The sequence below is a fragment of the Lepisma saccharinum genome, chromosome 7, assembly GCF_977018435.1.
Source record: "Lepisma saccharinum chromosome 7, izLepSacc3.1, whole genome shotgun sequence".
NCBI lineage: Eukaryota > Metazoa > Arthropoda > Insecta > Zygentoma > Lepismatidae > Lepisma > Lepisma saccharinum.
In genome coordinates, this window is record NC_139235.1 from 92,642,152 (window position 1) to 92,665,954 (window position 23,803).

Sequence of the window (23,803 nt, forward strand, 5' to 3'; positions counted from 1 at the left end):
AACAAGAGCTATGGCTGACCGGGAGCTGGTTGCAGGGCTCAAATGACGTGTGGGCTGAAGTGCAAGGATGACCAGCTCTGGGTCCGGTTAGTTTCGGTACTTGAGACGTTCAATAACTAAAAATATATCAACTCGTAATTACAGTCTATCGAACATTAATGGACAGGCACTGTCGACATGTTTGGATATTTATAGATGAAATTCGAACCCTTTGTCTTTCAGGATCTGTTTGTTCTTAGTTCTGCTAATTGCTACATTGCACCAGGTCGAAACAAACTCATGAAATCACCGAAGGGTGTTATCATAAGTGGCATTTTAATTAGTGAAAGGCTTCAAGATATGTTTACAGTACTAACTTCATTTGGGAATCGTTTTGCTGTGGAGTTCTTGACGGTTTTATGCCTACTTTATGCACAGATGAGCTAATCGCTACTGGGCCTATACGTTTGTTTAAAGTGGTTATGGCGATAAGAAACCACCCTTTTGACTTCATATTCCTCAAAAAAATAGGACAATATAATATATATATATATATATATATTTCATTTATCTCTTAATGAACTGACTCATCAAAAACGAGTTCAAACTATCGTCAATTCATTACATTACATTCTGGTATAAATGTAAGATCCCAGGTTCAAACCATGTTTCAGACATGGATCTGTCGTTGTGTTTGTCCCATCATCCACTTCATCAATTCATCATTCATCGTCGCTATAAAGCTACGTGAAAAAGCGACGTAAAATAAAGAAATAGAAAAGAAAAAAGAACATCTTATTCTCTTCATTGTAGAATTATTGCTCTTCTAGTTTACGGTTGTTACAAGCATAAAAACACAGTTTTTTGTTGTGACGTTTCAGGCGAACACACACTTCCTTCATCAGACATTTATTTTTTAGTTCGATTAAAAATACGGTTATATCCATTGTTTTAAACAAACTAATATAAATGTCTGATGATGGGAGCATGTGTTCGCCTGAAACGTCACAACAAAAAAACTGTTTTTATGCTTGTAACAATCGTAAACTAGAAGAGCAATAATTCTATAATGCCAGCAATATCAATACTTACATGCAAGAAGAAAAACTCTTCATTGTAGTTGGTAAAAACATTTCTTACTCTGACGGTGACTTATTTTCTCCTTCCATAATATTTTGATAAGATCATGTTTGACAAGTTTCCTTATAGTTCATGAAATTGGTGCAGATTATTTCACTTCAGGCTACAAGAAAATAAATAAAAATGAGAAAAATACAAATGCAAGAAATACAAATTAACCTTTTAAAATATATAATAATAATTTCTCAAAGGATCGAATATTTACCAACATATCGTGCCATATTTCAGTTTCTTATTGGCTGATGGAGCAGTAAAATTTATAATTAAGATACTGTTTTGAATGCACGTATAATAACAAGCACTACTAGTGTAATGCATGTGTAGTATCTGTTCATAGTGCTTGAGAAACACATATTTGTAAAAAAAAAAAAAAAATAGAAAAAAAAAAACAGCGAAGGGAAAAAATACGTGCAGGAACTTGCATTGGTGAATAGTGGGCGCCTTTGCTTGCAGAAAAGGCGATTCACACTTGTTCGGCGTGGGTTGTTGCGCCGTTCTTCCACGTACTAAACTTCATTTTAGTGAGGTCTTGTGTTGTTTGTGGCAGCTGCGGGAGAGATAACGGATTAACAAAGTAGCCGGGATTCATTCTGGAAGCCTTGTCGTGCGATTTCCAACAGCATTTTGTTGTGTTCGTTGGACCTGACAGATGGTGAAAAAGGAAGAGGTGAGTACTGTCAATTGTTTCCTCTGTTGTAACCATTCCACAGTAACACTGCGGCAAATTCTGTCCAGGATCTTTATTTTAATATTGCAGTCACGGATTTGCGACGTTGCCGGCTTTACACGTGTACATTACCGTGCGCTGAGAGGTGATACTGCAAAATATTTCTGCAAGGTCGACTTTGTTCATTCTGCAGTTGACATTTTTCTTGTCTCAGCTAACAAACCTGCGACTTCTTAACCAAATCCCTGCAGTAGCCCTTACGTACCCAAAGTACAGAGTTTTAAAAAATGAGACAGGAATTTGCAGCGGTGAACTTGTTATATGTCTGGATAATTTTACCCTTGCACAGCACAACTGACTCATTTCTCCTGTTCTTTTTTCCTTTACGAATGTGAGGGAGGATGCATCACAATCCTTCTACGTCCAACACTGTTGCCAGATCGTTAATCCTCTACCTTCCAGCCTTGGCAAGTAATGTTCGGAAACGATATAATCTCTTACATCTTTCCTGATGCTGTAACCTTGTCGTTTATTTATCCTCCGAGTTTGAGATGGTGCAATGACGAAGCAAGCAAATAGCCTAATCAGCCACAAACTTGGCAACATCGCGTCTTGTTTACGAATGTGTCACTTGAGGGGGTTTTAGTATCGCACCCACACTTGTGCGATTCCATCTGCGGTGTCCTGGTTTGTGTCTTTTTTGGTGGTATTTTACCTGAAAATCGTACTTTAACCTACCTTCCTCGTCCTACAGGGTGCAAGCGACTGGTGCTGTCGGTATTCCAAGGTTACACATATTTCGTTCTTCAATTGTCTTCAACTAGATTAATTGAGTGCAAGGGGAGAAGTTCGTTGAAATGTTTTGTACGTGTTCGTGTTTGCATATGCTGTTCTCGTGAAATTAGTGTTCCGTGTTCACTAAGTGTGAAAAGCGAAAGGAACTAATGTTTCACGAAATCAAGAGGTTTGTATTACAACTTCTGTGTTAGAAGTTATACACGTAAAGCTTACTGCATGTTAGGATACAATATACAGTTCACAATAGTTCTAATAATTCCGGTTATAATGTTCCCGAGATCGAGAGTTTGTTTCGTTCCTACGCTTTGTTTTGTTTCATGTTTCATTGTCGTTCGTCCGTTTTTCTTTCACCTCAGTCAAAATTTGGTTCACATTCCGATTTCATTACATGCATGATATATTTATTACATAAAATGGAAATTCTTTTGCTCAGCTGCTAAAATTTGAATTTCCTTTACGACGTAAAAATTCAAATTATAACGTCATATATGTATAATACATACATATTAAAAGTGTTTCAAATATTCAATAATGAAAGTTGTAAAATTGTAGTAATTTTGAACTGATAAAACTAAGTCTGAACTATATTAGGGCATTCCACGAAAAGTGGTCCTACTCCATGTAAATAAAATTAATTCATTTGAAAATTATTATTTTTAATTGCATTAAGTTTTAAATGTTTGTGAATGCAATTTACATATTTACCATCAAAAATTACTAGCATCTGTACAGCCTAGCCTGTATGCTTCACAGACAAATGAAGTCAAACTTTGCCACATTTTTAAAGCGTCACACCCGTAACACATTTCGTTAATGTGTTCAGGCTATGTCATATTCAATGTTTTTTTTTTCATTTGTTAGCAGACATCACAAAGTACTTCACAATTCTATGAAATCAGTTCATTATGAATATTTCAATCCAATCTCATGTCTAGACTCTCACATTTTGTGCGAAATGTCCAGGGGTGCCCATCTCCCCAAGGTCAATGGCGCACACCCCAAAAATCATGTCATGCGTCCCCCCCCAAATCATATCAAACCATATCGTAATCCCCACAAAGTATTTTATTACGACAGCGTGTCTACCGAAAGTAAATTTCTCTTAGCTTTACTGAACACTATACTTGATCTACCCCTCCTAAACAGAAGTGCTCATCACTAAAGACCGCCCCTAAAATCGTTCATCATAATCCCCCAAAAATAGTTTAGATGAATACGTAATAAGTGATGTCTATTTGAATGAAATATCGTGTTAAATCATATTTTTTAATTGTTAGATTTTTAAAAAATCCTAAAGCTAGCACAACGTAGTAAATTAAATTATGTAAATATTAATATAAAGTTTGTGAGTTGACCTTCTAATGCAGCTACAATAAAAAATTTCACATTCGCCTCAGTAAAGCGCCAAACACGCATTCCGCAAAACAATATTGCGAGCAAGAAAATTTTTACATCCATTTCTTTGCAGACTTTCAAGAATATTAATTTAATGGGGTGTTAACACTTTCTTAGGATCCCGAGATATTTAGTCTTTTCTAGCTTCTTTTTGGAACGTTCGGGGTCGAAAACTTGTGGATACCATATCGCTAAATAGTCTCCAAAATTTAATGTTCGAACTGTCTCTCCACTACAGAATCCCTTGACAATCTAATATTTAACACTCTATCAATAGCTTCCTTTCTCCTCCTTTAAATTTAATATTCACCACCAAAATTTCCATACCAATTTTAGACTTACTGTTGATATTGAAGAGTGGATATTGCCTCCTCCAAAAAAATAATTCTCAGTCTCCACACCAGAATTTCCGCAACAGTCTAAGACAATAGTAATATATACACAAGAATTGGATGCACAATCTCCCTCTAACTGAAATACCCGCCATAATCTAAGACCTAGAGTTAGATACTGTCCCCCACAACATTAATTCAGAACCCCCCCATCACACGTGTCAATTAAGGCCTAATATGTAAGAGTTGGAAATTTCTCTCCCCCCTTCCCTTCGATAATACCCTTAAACACTTTATTTTCTTCATCTAATGGATTAAATATGGTGCATTTAAGGTGTAAAATTTTTACAAATATTTTGGGAAAATATATAAATGTTGGGAAAAAAATCCCCCCAAAAAACTCTCGTTGGCGCAGCCTGCGCCATAATTCCGGCCTGTGGGCACCCCTGCAAATGTCACTAACATTACGCTGGAATGCCCTTATTGAGTAGGCTATTTGAAAATATTATTGTAACCAAGATTTTTTATTTACTTTTATTCTCAACGAATTTTATCTACGACAGTTATGTTATTGTTATTCGTCAAGATTAATAGAAGAAAACAAATTGCTATAAATAGATTTAAGAACGGCATTAATTATATATCGATACCAACGAGTTGAGCAAAATCGACACTCATGTGTTGAGACAATTATGAAAATAGTTTCAGAACAAGGCAGTAGTTTCGTCTTGTCTTTTCATTTTAAGAGTTAGTGTAATATTATCAGAAGCTAGAGATTGTGCATTCATACGCATATTCCATCGTCATAGTTGCGATTAAGAGTACAAAATACTAATTTTATTTTCATTTTATTGTCTCTTATGGTCTGGTTGGTTTGGTACGGATAATTATGAATGAATGACAAATATTTAATAGGTCTCCAGATCTTGTCCAAAACTGGATATCCAAAAGACATCCAATTCTGGATATCCAAAACATATCTAGATCTTGTCCAAAACGGGATATCGAAAATACATCCAATTCTGGATATCCAAAACATCTAAATCTTGTCCAAAATGGGATATCAAAGACACATCCATTCTAGATATCCAATACATAGCTAGAACTGACCCATAACTGGATATCCAACATTGAACATAAATAGGATCTGTTTCGGACATTGGAAAATAATCATAGTATTTCCGTTATGTATGCTTTTTCATACTTTATCGTGGAATATATGTGCCTCCACCTAGTATCGAACTCGGAACACCTTGATTACACTGCGACGACGTTACCACTATGCCATCGGGGAGGCCTCTTGTTATATGAATCTATTAGTACAGTCACGGGCACATCTTGGTTGTTGCCAACTTAGGGGGACAGAATCGAACCTGAGGCTGAACTTTGGGGTTAAGAAAAGTGTTCTGTCCCGTAGCATCCACCATTATATCTCTTACAGTTCTCAGGTCTCAGGAGATTAACAAAATATAACTTGTAAATTGTAATAAACCTGGATATTTTGGGTTGCGCCTATGTCCGTGACTGGACAAACCTTATGCGGTTGATAACCTAACACGATTTTTTTTAATGCCAGGCGGAAGTTACCGAATTTCGTTCACAGTGCGGATTGGTGATTAACTGAATTGTCCCTCCCTCAACAGGGGGCCCTAACGGATCGCGGACTGGCAGAAGGCTTGATGACTCGTTTCTGCATATCTTTGCATCTCTCCACAGACCATACCACGCTCCCTGCGCTGCTCGCGTGGGACGACGGGAAGACAGTGACCCATGGTCGCCAGCCTGTTTGCGCACCGGGTCAGGTCGCGTGGAACTCTGGGAAATAGACGGGTTTCTTATGATCGTGTAGGTTCATGTATTACTTCTCTGAATGTGTGAGAGAACCCTGGAAAAAATGAGTCATACTTATACGCATGATCTGCGAGGCTCTTTTTCCTCTGAAATCGATTTTTTCTTTCTTTACGTGGAATAGGCGTTGTTAAATTGACGCATGTGTTACTCGAACTTCCAGATAAAATAAAACTTCTCATTTTATCCCAAAATGCTCAGGGCAAAAAGATTGTTTTAAGTCCCCCTAAAGCTCGGATAGGACAATGGAAACCCGGACTACACTTTAAAATTGATTCTATTCTTTATCCTCTGTAAGAATGAAGTCGATGTAAACAAATGCACGTGACTTGACGGAAGCCCTATTGGTTAATTCCGATATCGGCTGTTCCGCAGGAATCTTACGCTTAGGCATATAGTGCTTATTACTATGCTACTGTAGTGAATAAGTAGGTACAGTGGGATCCATGAGTATTACCGTGCAAATTGTCCATCACCATGATCGTGCACTTTATTTGACCCAATAGAAGCTTCAAGAATTAAAAGAAAACTCAAAACAAGCTGACAACTTCTGCACCAGCGTACATAAAAATCCATCGCTTAAAAACCATTAAGATGTAAGAGAAACATTAATGATAATAGTCATGGTCAATTTGCACGGTAATACTCATGTACTATGCTAGGGACTTGCAGAATGATTTTAGTTTTGCCTTCTTGACACTTGGCAGGAAAAGTGGGATGCGGTAACGGGGAACAAGCTTCACGCTATTATGTCCACCATAAGTGCATCGCGTTCCTTCCCTCTCGTCGAGAAGAAGTTATTCTCACTCGACTGCGTATTGGACACAGTCGTCTAACCAATGGTCACTTGCTGCAAGAGCTGGACCCTCTAATGTGTTGTAACGTTATTTTAAGTATTCGGTATATTCTTGTTGAATGTACCGAATATGCTTTCCTCAGGTAGATTTTTAATCTTCTGAACAGTTTGTTATCCCTGTTGTGAGACGACGACCGAGTTTTATCAAACGTTTTTACCTTTTTTGCAGAGTCTGTGAGAGAGCTTTTTGTTTATTCTTACTTCTTAATATGTTGTGTTTGTCTTGTGCAGATTCTTTTACAACCTTGCACTTTTAATTTTCCCCAAGGTGCTTTTTACACCTCTTCTATTAAATGTTTAAGTAAGAATTTTAATTAAGGGGACATTTTCCCATATACATTGAAGGGTGTAAAATGGCCTAAAGTGCCGACGCACCCAAAAATTTTAATTCAATAAATCACAACACTACTGCGTAAAGAATTAACAATAGGAATGCAACATGCCTTTGTTTACAATTACGTCGCGAATAACCCAAGAGGCAGAAGAGCGACGTAAAGTAACCAAAATAGATAGATATTAACACAGTTACTTGTGTAATTCATCACGTTAAAACTAGGTTCGAAATATTGACTTGTAAAATGAATTGAACTATACTTTTACTCTGTTTCGATTACCGGCGGAGGTACACTGGGATGCACAAGTATTGCTCGGAAAATTATCCACAGCCATTTTCTTGACTTTTTTCTTGAGTCCTACGTGTTTTTAAGGGCTGGAATTTTACATATGCTGGTGTAAAGGTTGGAAACAGCTTATTTGGTGTTTTGTGTAAGTTCTTGAAGCTCTCATTGCGTAAAACAAGGAGGAGTTGTGATGAATAATTTGCTTGGTAATACTTATGCGTCCCACTGTACATATCAGTAGTTCGGTCCCAGAAAAGAAAATAGAAGGGAAGGAGTGGGGAAGGGGGCAGTGCCGGATCTACAATCCGCAAAACCCCGCTGTGCCGGGGGGCCCGTAAACAAGTAAGCCTTTTGGGGGCCCTCGGCCATAGTAGAGGGTTCGTATATGCTTTTTTAAAAACTAAACGTAGGTACTCTGGGGTACAGAAGCGAATACAATATATACAGGTAAATGTAAAGTTTCCTGTGCATATGAAGGCACGTTTAGGTTATGTGGGCCCCTCATGTTTTCGATGTCGGCAATCTTGGAGGTGATGTGATCAGTACCACGTTGCGGCCGCATTTAGCCCCCCCCCCCTCCCGGTACAATTTGATTTGAGGCTGGGTGGGTCCTAGAGCTGCATTATGCGGGGACAAAGCCGAAATAATTCCAACCTAAGATCACGCACCCGTTGTTTTCCGCGTGGCAGTCCGACTATAATCAAATCAGACTAGAATTTCACGAGAAATGCAGGGGTGAAGATTTCGTCAACCTATTTTTCATTCTTTAATCAGAAAAACGTAAATACTGCATGATTGTAACAAATGTATCATTTTCCAGGTGTAAGAAAACAGTGTCATAATATGTATATATCACATCACGCTCTCTGAGATCCCACCTTCCCATTTTAAAAAAATAGTTGAATTCTATATGGCGGCCACCAATATGGCGGACGTCTGATTGGAACACAACAATGTGGTTCCCCCTAAACCTAACCTGTTTCAATCATGACCAATTGTACCCAGCCTAACCCATTTACGTTTTATAGGGTGTGTTAAGGGACTTTGGAATCACTCTCTAGGCCCTTATATGTGACTGTGTCAACATGAGATCAATAATCACACACACACACGCATACATTATATTTTATATGTGTGTTGATTGATTGATTTGGTGTTTAAGTCCACTTTATGCACAGTAAGACTAATCGGGATTGGACCTACAGTTTAAAGTGGGATCCGAACCACTATGTGCCGCCACCGGGTATCGAACCCGGGACCCCTTGATTACAAGGCGACGACGCTACCACTGCGCCATCAAGGAGCCTGATATGTGTGTGTGTAAAGGTAGGTAGGTAAAGGGGGCCTTTGGTAATATTTTGCGGGTGCCCAATCTTTGTAGATCCGGCACTGGGCAGAATGCCTGGTGATTTACACAAAAAATCTCAGGAGCTTTGAAAGAATGATGATGCCATTGGACGAAATATTCTTATCTAAAATTCGAGACTAGGTTCAGTCTTGACTAGCAAAATCTGTGCATAAGGTAAACTTAAATCAACATGCCTCGATAAGATAGATTTGGCAGTAACTTTTAAATATCGTCCATCGGCTTGTACATTCATTTCGTTCCACGTTCAATGTGGGTTGTGCATTCAAATAAAATAAATGCATAAGAGAGAGGGTCAATGAGAGTAGCGATTGTCACTGTGTGCGAACAATGAGATGCATAAATATTGCCACGCAAATTGTCCATCACTATTTTCATTATTTTTATGTTATATTTTACGTGTATCTATATGACATTGCACTGATCGTGGCAGAGGTTGTAATTTGTTTCCTTGGTCATTTGTTTCAATTCTTGAACCTCGGAATGCGCGAAGCAATGTGGATGAATATGGCGGTGGACAATTTGCGTGGTAATATTTATGCGCCCCACGCTACACATAATTTTGCGTTTCAGTGCATCACGTTTCGACATAGCTAACTCTTTGGAATTTATGTGTTCCTTCCCAAGCAGGAATCCAGAGATGTAGGGCAAACAATTGAAATCAGAAAAATCTCTCATCACAGAGTTAGAATCGTTTTTCTGTGTCAAGGGATTTTTCGCTGATGCAGGACAAATCGTGCTTTCCCAATCTGTCTGCATGTAACTTGATTCATATGAAGAAACTGCGTTTTGAATAGTTTTTAAGCAATCAAAACAATCGACAGCATCTGTCGCCGACATGCATCCAACTTTTAACGCTTCCCATTTCTTCCACCACTCTTTATTCCGTTAACCCCAGTCTATTCGAGCTTAATTCGGACATCCCACGCTCATTTTCGCGTCCATCATGTCTCTTCGACATCCGTTTCCTTTTTCAGATCTTTCCGCTGTGCCAAAAACAATGCCCCAGAAAATGCACATAGACGTGCAGTTCGACTGCTGCACTGAAGATGTCTCCACTGAAAGGGATTTTGTGAAGTAACATTTTTGCGCCTGCACCGCGAGTACAATTTTTGACATTTTAGCTATTTTTTTGGTGTCTGGACTGATGTGATCTCGTGGACACGTGAAATTCAACAGCATAGTCGCCTTTGACGTTGTGAAAGCTTTGGAATACAATTTCCGATTGTGTTCAAATAGTGATTTATCGTATGCGGGAAGAAAGAGAAGGTGCTTGTAGACCTGGCAACAGTGCGATGGGTACTGTTTGCTGTTCCGCTGCGGGAAAACACGCAGAGGTAAGTACATGGAATTATCTGCTAATATTTAATTAATGGAATTAATGAAATATGTAATTAATTCTAGATCTTTTGAATGTTGAATCAGCAGTGAGGGAGATTGAACTGCTGAGCCCCTCCCTGGAAATTTACATTTTAACAGAACTTGGTGTGCACATTCTACCACGTAACCCAAAGAACGAGTGTTCCACGAGAGAAGTTTCAAAATCTTAAAAGCAATTTTTGTATGTGAGAAGCCACATAACATAAACTCCGTACATAAATTTTTTCCTCAAAACTTCTTAAGATTTCGTTTTGATTGAGGAGCGTAAAAGTTATACCGAAATATGAGAATGAAACATGCATTATTTTTGTATTAATGGTTTGAAATTTGGAAAACAACAGCAACTACTACTACCACTAGTATAATTTTAAATCGTAACCAATAAAATTTTCTCTCTCAACAATTGGGATTTAAGTACAGGGTATATCAGAAGTCCCTTACCACCCCTTGAAAAATCCGCAGTGATGTATTTTCATGGAATTTGATATGGGCCATACAAAATAGGCCTAGGGGGACACCTTTTGGAGTATGTCACGGGGACGGCCGCCATCTTGGTTCCGCCATCTTGAATTCAACTTTTTAATTTAAAATGATAGGTGGGTCATGTGAAAAATGACCATAGGCTAGAATTTCGTCAGGATGTCAAATCTGAAATTAGATTTCATGTAACTTCATTTGGTGAAAAGTTATTGGCAACTGAAAGTGATGTTTACCTGTTTGTTGCAGGTGCTGAACCATGCCGTTAACAACTGAGGAACGCATCCAGATCGTCAAACTGTGGGGTGGGAGAAGTGCCCGTGCAGTGGCTGCCGATTTCAACCTGTGTCACCTGTTGCAGTGGCACAGTTATTAACCAAATTCGAGGAGACGGGCACGGTTTTGGACAGACCGCGTAGTGGATGACTGCGGACAGTCACGGATGAAGTAACAGCTACGGCAGTGCTGGCCTCCTTCTCGACGTCACTGCAGCGAAGCACACGTCGTATAACAATGCAATGTGCTATGAGTCACAGTTCAGTGTACAGGGTGCTACAGAGGCACAAGTGGCATCCGTATGAAGTGCAAATGCAGCACCAGCTCTCCGAGGACGATCCAGATCGCCGCGTGCAGTTTTGCGAGTGGGCTATCGCGCAATTACGGATAAATCCAAACGTCGCTATACAGATACTCCATTCCGATGAAGCGATTTTCTACGTAAATGGGGAGGTGAATAGGCAAGACATGCGCTATTGGTCGCATGACAACCCCGCATGGACAGATCCCTCCAAAATGACCGATCCAGGCAAAATTATGGTGTGGGCAGACATATGGGGAACACGGATAATCGGTCCTTTTTTCATTCAAGGAAATTTAAATGCGGAACGATACCTGTGGATGCTACAGGAACAGATACTGCCAGCTCTGATGTCTGAAGATGGCACATTTCCCAGGTTTTTCAACAAGATTGTGCGTCTCCCCATTATGGCGTCCAGGTGCGTCAGTACCCGGGTGAATAATTTCCTGGGGCATGGATTGGTCGACGTGGGCCAGTTGAATGGCCTGCTCGATCACCAGACCTAACTCCAATGGACTTCTTTCTACCTTTGGGGACACGTTAAGGCTATGGTGTATGGTGTGAAAATTCGTGATTTTCGTCTTTGCCTTTGAGCAAATTTAGGATACCTTGCTCGGTGTCCACAGACATTGGAAGGTATTTGGAGAAGCGTCTGCACACGTTCATTGCCCAGCACGGACAACATGTGGAGCACATTCTGTAACAGGTAAACATCACTTTCAGTTGCCAATAACTTTTCACCAAATGAAGTTACATGAAATATGATTTCAGATTTGACATTCTGACGAAATTCTAGCCTATGTTCATTTTTCACATGACCCACCTATCATTTTAAATTAAAAAAGTTGAATTCAAGATGGCGGAACCAAGATGGCGGCCGTCCCCGTGACATACTCCAAAAGGTGTCCCCCTAGGCCTATTTTGTATCGCCCATATTAAATTCCATGAAAATACATCATTTCGGATTTTACAAGGAGTGGTAAGGGACTTCTGATACACCCTGTACAAGTTTGATATGAAATATCTTCACAATAACAATATGGTTTTCACACTTAACGTTATTAGAGTTCGGCTTTTATTTTTAAGAATCTACTTTTGTTTTTTTTTGTAAACTTTCAAAACCTTCCAACTAGCGTAGTGTTTTGGCCAATTTTGAAATGTTTATTTGATTCCACAATTGGTTTAACATGGAGGAGTTTGGACCCGTTAAAACTTCCCCTTATATAAGACCATGACTACTAGTAAGAATAATAAAATGTAAAGGGAAATTCCCGGTGCACATTGCACTGTACCAAAGGCACATTCTCGATCTAGGCCATTTTATTAAGCTCCGGCCGCCTTTAGTCCTCGGGGTTGCCCCAGGTACCCATTTACTTGAGGTTGGGTAACCCCAGAGACGCTTGATGTAGGGAGAAGGCCGGAAAATTTCCCACCTTAGTCACTCACCTGAGAATCGAATCAGGGTCTCCCGCATATAAGTCAGACATCTCGCAGACTAGACCACCGCTCTCCAATAAGAATAATGATATATTAATAAGAGTATAATAATGTCATGTATTCATTGTAATACTATTGTTAATATAATTACTGCTACGTAATAACTTTTATACCGAAGAAAGTTTCTGGTGACGCTAATGGGATTTTTTTGTTGTTGTTGTTAAAAGAAGTAAAATCAAATGCAAAATTATCATCAAACTGAGTGTGAAATATTTATATGACAGTATTCTCGATTTCGTACGATCCAAATGTGTAAAGTCCTGTGGTGCAGGAGTGCTAGCTGGCTCCTCTCCATGGCTGCTTTTGTTATTATTAATTGTAGTGAAGTTACATTTGGCGTTTACAGAGTCGGTTCGGGCTATGTTAAGTTTTCTTTCCGTTGGCGGGGGAGAGAAGGTGAGGGCATCCCCATTCCGTCGTCGTCACTGATTAAGGAAGTGAGTAACTCCACAAGTCGTTTGGTTCGTCTAGGAAATCCAAAATAGTAGAAATCCACACCACTAAGTGTTCTTCATCACTTCAAAACCGCACCTCTTTTGCTACGTATCACCGTTACCATCGGTGTTGCATTAGGACACCTTGTAGCCCAAAACCCGAGATCTTTCACGTCCGCTCCAACAATTGGGGGAAAAGATTTGTAAAGGAGTCACCTACAACTTTCGTATAATGAGATGGCGCATCATCTTGCTGAAACCCATATATACAGCACGACGTAAAGTGTTAAAAAATTGTTTTATAGATCTAGACGAGAATAAAAAGGCATTCCTACCACAAGTTAATTCTCATGGACTTACTGAACCGCCGCGAAGTCGAACCCAGGACCCCCTGGTTAAAAGCGGACGACCTTCAAATCTGATATGGGCGAGGCTCCGACAGAACTACGCAATTTACCATTGGAAAATGCCTTGTCTCCTCCATATTTAGTAAGTCGCGATATTTGGAGTACCCGACACCGTAATTAGTTCTTAAAAGTTCCTGGAGAACGTTTACTTAACATTCATTCGCTTTGCACATGTGTCTCCGACCTTGATAATAAATCATGCGACACACACTGGTAATTTTTGCGTTGCAGCCACGTCCTAATAACAGAGTGCCAGGCATCTGTGGGCAGGGCCTTCCGTTCCACCACCCATTATTTGGGCGTCGAGGTCGGGAAGCACCCCTCGCCAAATGGGGAGAAATTATGTAACGTTTTCATTCACGTCAAGTGTCCCTAGCTGTACAACTTAATCGCTCGATTGCGCTGTTTTCTCAAACGCCAGGCGAAACGGGTTAGTGGATACGATGAAGAAGTCGTATATCGAAAATCTGAAGCTTTCTTCAAGTAAACAAGTCCAAAAATTAAGGGCAAATGTTTATTTATTAATATTTATTATAAAAACTTAAATATATGTGACGAAGCTGAAAATTTACCGATGCCGATGTACTCACCGATAATTTAACCGATTCCGATACATAAGATTATTAAACAGAAATTTGATGTTATTTTCTGCATGACAAAAATAAATGTGCTATGTACATTTCTATTGCATATCATATGTATGTATATATATATATATATATATATATATATATATATATTCTCAAGAGATGCGAAATGTACATTTGCATCTACAAAAGGTTATGTGAACCTAGAGATTTAACATTAGTACACAAGCAGTTCTTTGAAATGCAAAATGAATTCCTGTTCTTCCAGATTCAACTTCAGAAATACGAGATTTGGAAGCACTTCAGGAAGTAACCTACTTCTTCTCTTATCGCAAATATGTTCAGCAACACTGAACACTCAATCACTGAATAATGATGCAGCAGGTATGCCCAAGTATTTTCTCAGCACTTGCTTCAGGTTTGAATACTCATTTTTCAATTTCCAATACAACAGCAGATCCTGGTTCAGCAATGTACTGTTTTATTTCCGATTTTGAGTTAGGTTGATCCTCTGAATGAGAGTTTGCAATAATTTTATTACAAAAACTCTACAATAATGACGAATCATAATCAAATTTTCAATAAATCTTACAAAACTAGAATAGAAAACTTGTTAGAAGGTAAAACTCTAGTATAATCTGTACCGGTTTAAATATCGGATTTTTGCCGATTCCGATACCGATGCCGATATGTCAATTTCTGCCGATTTTCATACATCTGTAATCGGCTTCGGCACATCCCTAATATAAACCAAACTGTGAAGAATACAGCTGGCAGCAAAATCGGAAGGATAGTACCAGGAAATATTAAGCAAGCATAAATAGGTGAAAATGAAATAAAACATACGCTCGCTTTAATCTTTTTTTTTAGACATGTCCATTTGATCAAATTTTATCTTTACACTTCAGACATTTCCTGAGATATGACCGCTACACGCTGTTTTCCAGCATTGCTGATTACAACAATACTTTTAAGAAGGCAGAGTGTAAGGACGGAAAAAACTTGCTCGACTTTTCTCTGAAAATTAGAGCCTATACGAAACAAAATTACACCCAATTCTGGCGTTATGAGCGAAGTCAAACGATAATTTTCACATTAAAGAAAGTTTCGAGGCATGAATTATTCAGAAACCTCTTAACAACTGCATTTGGTCGTGATGGTAGTGCCAGAAAGTCAGCTCTCCTTATAAGTACGGTAGCCGAACCTCTTTATTTTCAATCGAGAACAACGATAACCCATCGGCCATTACTCTCCCAGTAGCCGCAAAGAAGAAAAGAAAGACAGAAACATCTATCGCCTTCTGTGATCGAGCAATTCGCCCCTTATCGGGACGATGTTACTGATTGTTTCTACATTTGGCCGCTAGATGGCAATAAATATCCATGACCATTTATAATCCATTAACACCAGGTTTACTCATGCGGATCAGGTAGCAGATTTTAATCTAATAACACGAGCCACAGCTGTGTCGAAACGTGGATGAAGAAAAATCACTTGTCCTGAATGCTTGGCCCTGCTGTCTGTTGTGAAATCGTCAAGCTCTTAGGAAATTTGTCAACGTTCATGTCTGTTCTCGTCCGGAATCACAATTTGATATCAATTACGAAGGTTTTCCCACAATATGTAGGATTTTAGGCAAAATGAAGTGCATACTGCATACTTATGTTTTTAGACAATACTAACTAAATAACAAACTACGATGTTTCACATAGAACAGAGGTGGATTGATAGGAGTTAACAACCTTTTCTAAAATAGGCACCAGCAATGATGGAACCAAATGATTGAGAAGGCACTACAAAATAAAAGAATAAGCCAAATTAGGCAGTCAACATATCTTATTCTTTCAATTTTCTTTTGTCACCTGAAAACTTACAGATTTCCATTCACATTATAAATTCGTACATTTTCCGTAGTAAATGTATTTGTAGTGTTGGTAAATTGTTTCCATTTCACATGAATTTATACTTGAAGGGCGTAGAGTAGGATAAGTATTATCAGGCAAATTGTCCATCACTCTGTTTATCATCTTTGTTTTATCAACGAGAGCTTCATGAATTGAAAATATAGAATATAATATAATGCAAATGAACTAAAAACTATGGGAATTATGTTGCTCTTTAGGTCTTTACAGTGCCGGAATAATTGTAAGACGCGTCAAAACCAATGCCACAAGACAAGATAAGCAGAATAATCTATGGTGGGGGACACATCGATCCAACTTTTGAGTAACGTCTCGGGAAGTTAACCTCCAGATCATACCATAAACCTCATTAAGTATTTCATTACAACAGCATGTCAACTCAACAACAGTACTATCCTATTACTCAAAGTCACTTTTTCAGCTCGACTGAACACTTTACTTGATTGTCCCCTTAAATTCTTCCTCTTCTTTCATCTAACGGATTAAATATGGTGCACCTAGTAGCAAAAGTGACTTGGAACCGGCTAAAGTCAATTAATTACAAAGAAAATATAGTCTGGTCTGGTACCTCCTCCCAACCGCCTTATCACACAAATTGCATCATGATAGCAAGGTATAAACTTTTGTTTACATGTTTTAGAAAAATATATGCATGTTGAATTTTATATTATTCTAAGGTGAAAATCCCCTCCCAAAATTTTGAAAAATCTCCCCCTTGTGGGCACTCCTGGTAAATGTAAGTGGCGTTTGTGCATATGCAGATAATAAATAGAATATGCAGATAAGAAAGCTTTAACAAATGTTACTGTCAACATATCGTCACAGAGCGCAGTGGCAGCGTCGTCGCCTTGTAATCAAGGGATCTCGGGTTCGATACCCGGTGGAGGAACATAGTGGTTCGGATCCCACTTTAAACTGTAGGTCCAGTCCCGATTAGCCTTACTGTGCATAATGTGGACTTAAAACACCAAATCAACCATCCAAATCAACATATCGTCACAGATCCATAAGTGAAGGATAATGTACTATAGTTGGCAACATTGTCACTTATTCCAAGGGTGGCAACTCTGTTCTTTCCACTAAAGCAGTGATTTAACTAATACAGCTGAGCCAAGGCCTTGGTTTGGTTCGTCTATCGGAACGAGATCGAGAACGAGAATTGTTTACTCATTCACGAGACGAGGTTCTGGCAGGTCCTGTATCGTCTCGGTACCGCCCCTAAAACAAACAAACTTGAAACAAACCTTGAATGAAAAGACGAGACGAAGAAGAGACACATAACGTGACTGGGTGTCACTTCGGAGCGCAAATTAGCGACTTTGCAAAACACTTAATTGCACATCGAACAAAACTCCTTTTCCCGGAACATGGAAGGAGAGGAGAGGAAAGAAAATTGCATTTTTATCTGTAAATTGATCGTGGGAGCAGCAGAAGGTAATATGCGCATTGCATGACGCTTGTAATCAATTCCTGAGATAACGAGCTTCACTTCGCAGGCACTTGCGAACGCCAATCACACGCACACGCCTCTTTTTGGCGCGACGGTCGAACTGGACAAAATGGCGGCAATTAAATGTGGCCATTAGCGCCACGTTGTTAAGAACTGGGCGGGCACACCTTACTTATTTATTGCTTGTTTCAGGCTCCAGGGTTGAACGGCGAAAAAAATCCTCTCGCTCTTCAAATGTTTTATTATATTGAGAGGAAAGACTGAGTGTGTGTGTTTTGTTTATGACCCGGAGATGCCCACACATCAAGAAAGTGCAGACAATGAGCAATAACTTGCAACAATGGGATATTCACTAATCGAATTGATTGTTGGAAGGGTAAACGCGATAAAATTCTTAAATGGAAAGTAGAAAGTAAGTGTTTGAACTATGACATCAATTGTTCAAAGCTCTTTCCTTTCAGCCAGATTTACACGTGAATTCCCTGTGCTTTGCTTACGTATCTTGCGGAAAATATTGTAATATTGATTGATTTGGTTCATTTTACTTGGTTTTGTTCTACTTTTGGCTAATCGGGAAGATGAGGATGAGTGATGACATGATGAAATTGATGAAGAAGGGATACTTACATAAAACAATATTCCCCAGTTCTGAATTCGAACCCGGGACCCCAGGCATGGTAGGCGTAGCACGCTGGGCACGGAGATCGGTTATAATATTCTGGTTAGAAGAATGTTAGAAAACATTCGTATTGTTAATATTTAAAATTAACAGAGACAAAACGGAATACAGATGAAAGGAAAACGTTGGGTATTTTACTCAATATGGGAAAATATACTGCTGGACAATGAAAACCGGACACTTTAATATTTGACATCTGAATTGCAATAACAGCTCGCAGGTATATTACAGAATGTTCGGCAGATCATGTAGTACCATATGCACTATTCATAGGCTCGGACTTTGTTTATGCATTCGTACTTAATTCAGTTTCTGCAACATTTAGTTAGCCCTTGTACCAGAGCTTTTATCGACCCATTGCGTTATCACAAAAAATGCAAGTGTCCGGTTTTTTTTTGTCCAGCAGTATATAATAATAGCATAATTGCATAAAGATGGAATACATGTCGGGGAACGTTTGAATTCTGAACAGACGCCTATACTCGAAGGTCAGTGGCGAGTTAGAGGAAGAACAGTTTGGTTTCAGGAAAGGAAGAGGTACAAGGGATGCAATTGGTTTACTGAGGACCATTGGGGAAAGATATTTAGAGAAAGGAAAGGAGGTGTTTGTAGTATTTGTAGACCTGGAGAAAGCCTTTGATAGAGTGAATTGGGTTAAACTTTTAGAAATTCTGAAGAAAATTGGTGTAGATTGGAAACAGAGAAGACTTCTAAGCAACTTATACATGAATCAACGAGTTAAAGTGAGAACAGGAGACGAAATGACAGAAGGCTGTGAAATTGGAAGAGGAGTACGACAAGGATGCTGCCTATCGCCTACTTTGTTTAATATCTATTTAGAAGATATAGTGAAAACTTGTTTCCAGGGTACAGGAGGTGTCAAATTGGGAGGAAGAAGAATAAACTGCATAAGATTTGCTGATGACATGGCATTATTCGCTGAGGATGAAATAACCATAAATAGTATGTTAGAAGAGTTAAACAGCAGCTGTGAGCAGTATGGAATGAAGATTAATGTAAAGAAGACAAAGGCAATGGTTATAGGACGGAAACCAAGGAATATTAATGTGAGAGCAAACAGTGAAAGAATCCAGCAAGTGGATAGCTTCAAGTACCTCGGATGCACTATAAGCAGTGACATGAGCTGCAACCAAGAAGTGAAAATGAGAATCGCAATAACAAAAGAAGCTTTCAATAGAAGAAAAAATGTTTTTTGTGGACCCATGGACATAGGTCTAAGGAAGAGATTAGTGAAATGTTTTGTGTGGAGTGTAGCACTATATGGTGCAGAAACCTGGACGTTGAGAAGAAATGAAGAGAAACGACTCGAAGCTTTTGAAATGTGGACATGGCGAAAAATGGAGCGTGTAAAATGGACGGACAAGGTAAGAAACGAAGCCGTACTGAAAAGAGTTGGTGAAAAAAGATCTATACTGGAGACCATCAAGAAGAGGAAAAGAAACTGGTTAGGACACTGTCTAAGAAGGAACTGCCTGCTAAGAGATGCCTTGGAGGGAATGGTTGAAGGAAGAAAAGTCCGTGGAAGAAAGAGATATCAGCTTATGGATGATATTAAATTAACTGGGTCGTATGCTATTACGAAGCGTAAGGCAGATAACAGGGAAAGCTGGAGATTGCAGTGAAAAACCTGCCAATTAGGCAGAAAACAATGAATGAATGAATATGTACTGATCTCCCTTTTCCCAAATTTTGCAGAATTAAAATGTGTAAAGGATGTCTGTTAGCTCCATCATGTCTTTGGATACAATATGGCGGCCAAGACATTTTTTTTGTGAACTATAATTACTAAAAAGATTGAGTGAGATTGTCTTCGTGTGAGTAGCATTCATGGCTGCAAGACGTCGTTGTCTTTTGTGTACCATCATGGACGTGCAGAAGGGTGGGGGCAAGGCCCCCTTAAAAATGAATGTCTACCTAAAAACTATATTTCATTTCAGTCACAGTAATTTATGTTAATTATTATAAATTCGTTGAAGAAACATGATAATTTCAGACTGAAATAGTGTTTTTTGAGAGGGCATCACTATTATGGGGAAAAATATGCCTCTTTTGCCCCCCCCCCCGGAAGAAAATTACCTTGCTTGACCCTCCCTGGAAAAAATCCTGCGGACGTCCATGTGTACCATTATCACTTTTCATCTCTGCGACAGGGATTGTGTTTATGTAACCAGTTACTTGTGTGTGTTTATTAAATATGTATTTCACATAAGGTGAGTGTCTTTCCAACTCTCACCTGCCCAACCACCGAAAGTTTGGTTTACAATCTGCAACGGGGCTAGCGTTCCCCGAAATCATTACTACACCCATGGTCATATCCCCCGAAATCCCTGCCTGAACACGCCACTGTGTACATCCTTTAATACGGTGCAGTCACAGATGCAACACTTTTAATGTCTTGCGTGCCAGAACAGTGGATTTTTAATCCGCAGTAAAGTCTACGTTGAACAAGAACACCTTGTGGATGATGATCCATTTATTTTCGTAGCGAGTTTTTATTTCTCCTTCCTTCTCTGAAGCTAAACATTGGAAAAGTGACAGCTCTAATGTCAAAACATTGGACGTAAGGAGGGCAGCAGAGCGTTGGGAAATACTTGGCAACGTTGCTTTTCTCGATGATTCGGGAGGGAGGCTGCAGAGAAAGTGAAAGAGATGTTTAAGCAGTGTTTCCAGCTGAAACTAAATTTCTCTAACTAAAGATATAAACTTATTTTGTTAATAGTTAGTTGCAATCATTAGGTAAAAAAGGTAAAGTTTCCCGTGCATATTAGGTAAGGCCCATGTACCCCACACATTCTCGATTCAGGCCATTTTGGAGGTGATGTGATCAGCACCACTCTCTGGCCGCCTTTACCCCAGGGTTGCGCCCAGGTACCCATTGATTTGAGGCTGGGTGAGCCACGGAGACGCTTTATGCGGGGGCCGGAAAATTTCGACCTAGGATCACACACCCCGGGAATCGAACCGGTATCCCCCGTGGCAGTCAGACGCCCTGCCGACTACAATCATTACGAAATATAAATTAATGTATAACAAATTGTACATGGCACCATGTCGTTCGCATAAAGTGCCACACTTTGTAGGGGTGAAAATTTGAAGAATGTGCTACTTTACTTGAACAGGAGTGTACAAAGGTGGGGCAAATTCTCTCTCCATGCTCTGGCCCCCTTTAACTCCCCCCCTTTCCCTGCAGATAAACATTGATTATAGGCTGGGTGAACCCTAGAGGCGCTTTATGTAGGGACATTTATAATTATACATATATTATATAATTACAGGTCTTGGAGAGACTTTAATTCATGTACCAGATGAGTCATTCTGTGTTCTTTGTTTTACCAACCTCAATCAAGCATAATCTTTGATAATTATGAGGAAATTTTTGTCACGGAATTTAATATTATGTGACATCTTAAGAATTTCAGTTTTTGGAATTTGCAAACTTCAAATTCCAACCTGTTTTCCACATTTTTTATTTTGCTATTCGAGCTATTTTTCCTTCGGTTATTCTGGTGAAATGTTAATTAATCGAAATTGTATTTTCTTTTAATTGACTGTCATACATATAGGCTTCATTCGACAATCAAATGACCGATCCGTTCGACGCCCATAAGCCTAATGGCTGCTGTCGTTCTCAATTAACATTACATCAATCGAAGATGTATTATTAAAATTAATTTCTGTCATTTTCTGTCATTAATATGTCGAAAATTAACTATTAATCCAAACTCTGAAGATCTGAAGCTTGTATTTTCGTTCACAGATGGCAGTAAATGACCATGTTAATATTTTGTTAATAAAAATCATGAAATGTTATAAAGTTGATCAGTATTTTATGCCTTTGTTACACCCAATAACTTTGTTCAAACAGAGCCTAAAAAAATATAGATCATGATTAATTCGGTAACAGTAATTTACAGTTCAAATTGAACTGTTATGAATAAAAAATTTATCCACGAAATTTTCTACCAGCCAATACCGTATTAGCTATGGCCCATTTTGGGGCACTTCCCACTTTCCTTGGAAGTAACGCGTTACGTATTTAACATTTACTTTTTTGAGTAACTGTATCAACGTAGATCTATTTTGCAGTAATGGACAACATTTAAAATTACTTGAACGCTGTTTACTATCTACAGATGTTTCACTTCAATCAAGGAACAATATTCTGATTGTTATTGTTATTATTATGAAATGGAAATCTTTCCAGGGTCATTACACACCATTTAGATCAATTTTGAATTAATTTGTCGCTTCACCATTAAAAAAAAAAGTATTTATAATTGCTTCAAGTGTACAAAACCAACACTGAATTTTTTTCAAGCTTACGTTTGGATCTGGTTGCGCGGTGATTTTAGCGTTTTCAGACCTTCATGAAAATCGTTGTAACTTCTGTTCTGTAATTCCAAATGTAATTATTCTAAAAACCGTTATCTTCAGAAATTAATGATATTTCTTTTTGTTTATTACCATTTTTGCTTTCAGATTTTTTTCAAAATTTGTAATATCTTAGCGGTTTTTCGAAGGGAGAAGAATTTTCGAGAGCCGCTTGGCTCACGTCGGCCAAAGGTCCAGTCTCTTTAATTAATTTTATTTATTTTGTTTTGTTTTAAGTCTACTTTATGCACAGATAGGGACTGGACCTACAGTTTAAAGTGAGATCCGAACTACTATGTGCCTCCACCGGGTATTGAACCCGGGATTCCTTGATCCTAATTCCTAAGTTAGGTGAGGGGAATATGTTTTGACAGTAACTTTTTGGCGTGCCGCTGGGGGATTTTCGCCTCTCATAGCATGCAACACTGCCGCGGACAGCTGACTGTCACAGGTCGAAGGAAGGCCCGCCGCTCGTGCTGTTTTTAGGAACACGCGCGCACAGATCGGGCCTTCGGAAAGCACGGTGGGTCCAGTTGCTTGTGAAACAGCGAAAGGGGAATCTTGTTTGAACATTCGGTACGATTTATCGGGGGAGACGTGATACGCCGATGGAGCTGTGCGGGTGAATACGTCGCCTGTTTTTGAGCTGGTTTAGGTGATATCCTTTTGTTTGTGGTGTCAAAATGCAGACGATTCCTGCAGATCTAAAGAGGCCGCGGCTCTTCCGACGGAGCATGACGGTTCCAGACGACACAAACTGCGAGCTGAGGAACGGGGTGCGATCGGTAAGTTCCCAGACTGAATTGAAAAGCTAATCAGATGTTACCGATTTTATTTCCACAACAAAAAAGGTCTTAATTTTCAGCGAGTTTTCCGATTTCTTGCGTCACTGACGATGTTAGAAGGGGAGGGGTGTACCAGTATACTAGCCCTTTCCGCTTACACCCAGTGGCGTGTCCAAAATGGAGTTGGTGGGGTGTCATAATCTTACCTTTGGTCC

The 23,803-nt window shown here is 39.1% G+C and overlaps 1 protein-coding gene across 7 annotated transcripts in view; it reads left to right on the forward strand.

Annotated features, from left to right (window-relative positions):
• The window catches only part of Sarm (sterile alpha and armadillo motif), a 247,392-nt gene that overhangs the window by 18,049 nt on the left and 205,540 nt on the right, over positions 1 to 23,803 (forward strand). The window contains exon 1 of one of the 7 annotated variants that reach the window (XM_083125642.1): positions 1,664 to 1,786. The exons of 4 other annotated variants lie outside the window; for them this stretch is intronic. In XM_083125642.1, coding sequence (XP_082981768.1) covers positions 1,769 to 1,786 — 18 coding nt within the window. In that variant the 5' untranslated portion in view covers positions 1,664 to 1,768. Of the gene's footprint in view, positions 1 to 1,663; positions 1,787 to 10,236; positions 10,339 to 23,408; positions 23,589 to 23,803 lie in introns of those variants that run through there. 2 more of the 7 variants (XM_083125638.1, XM_083125637.1) reach the window with 2 other exon arrangements.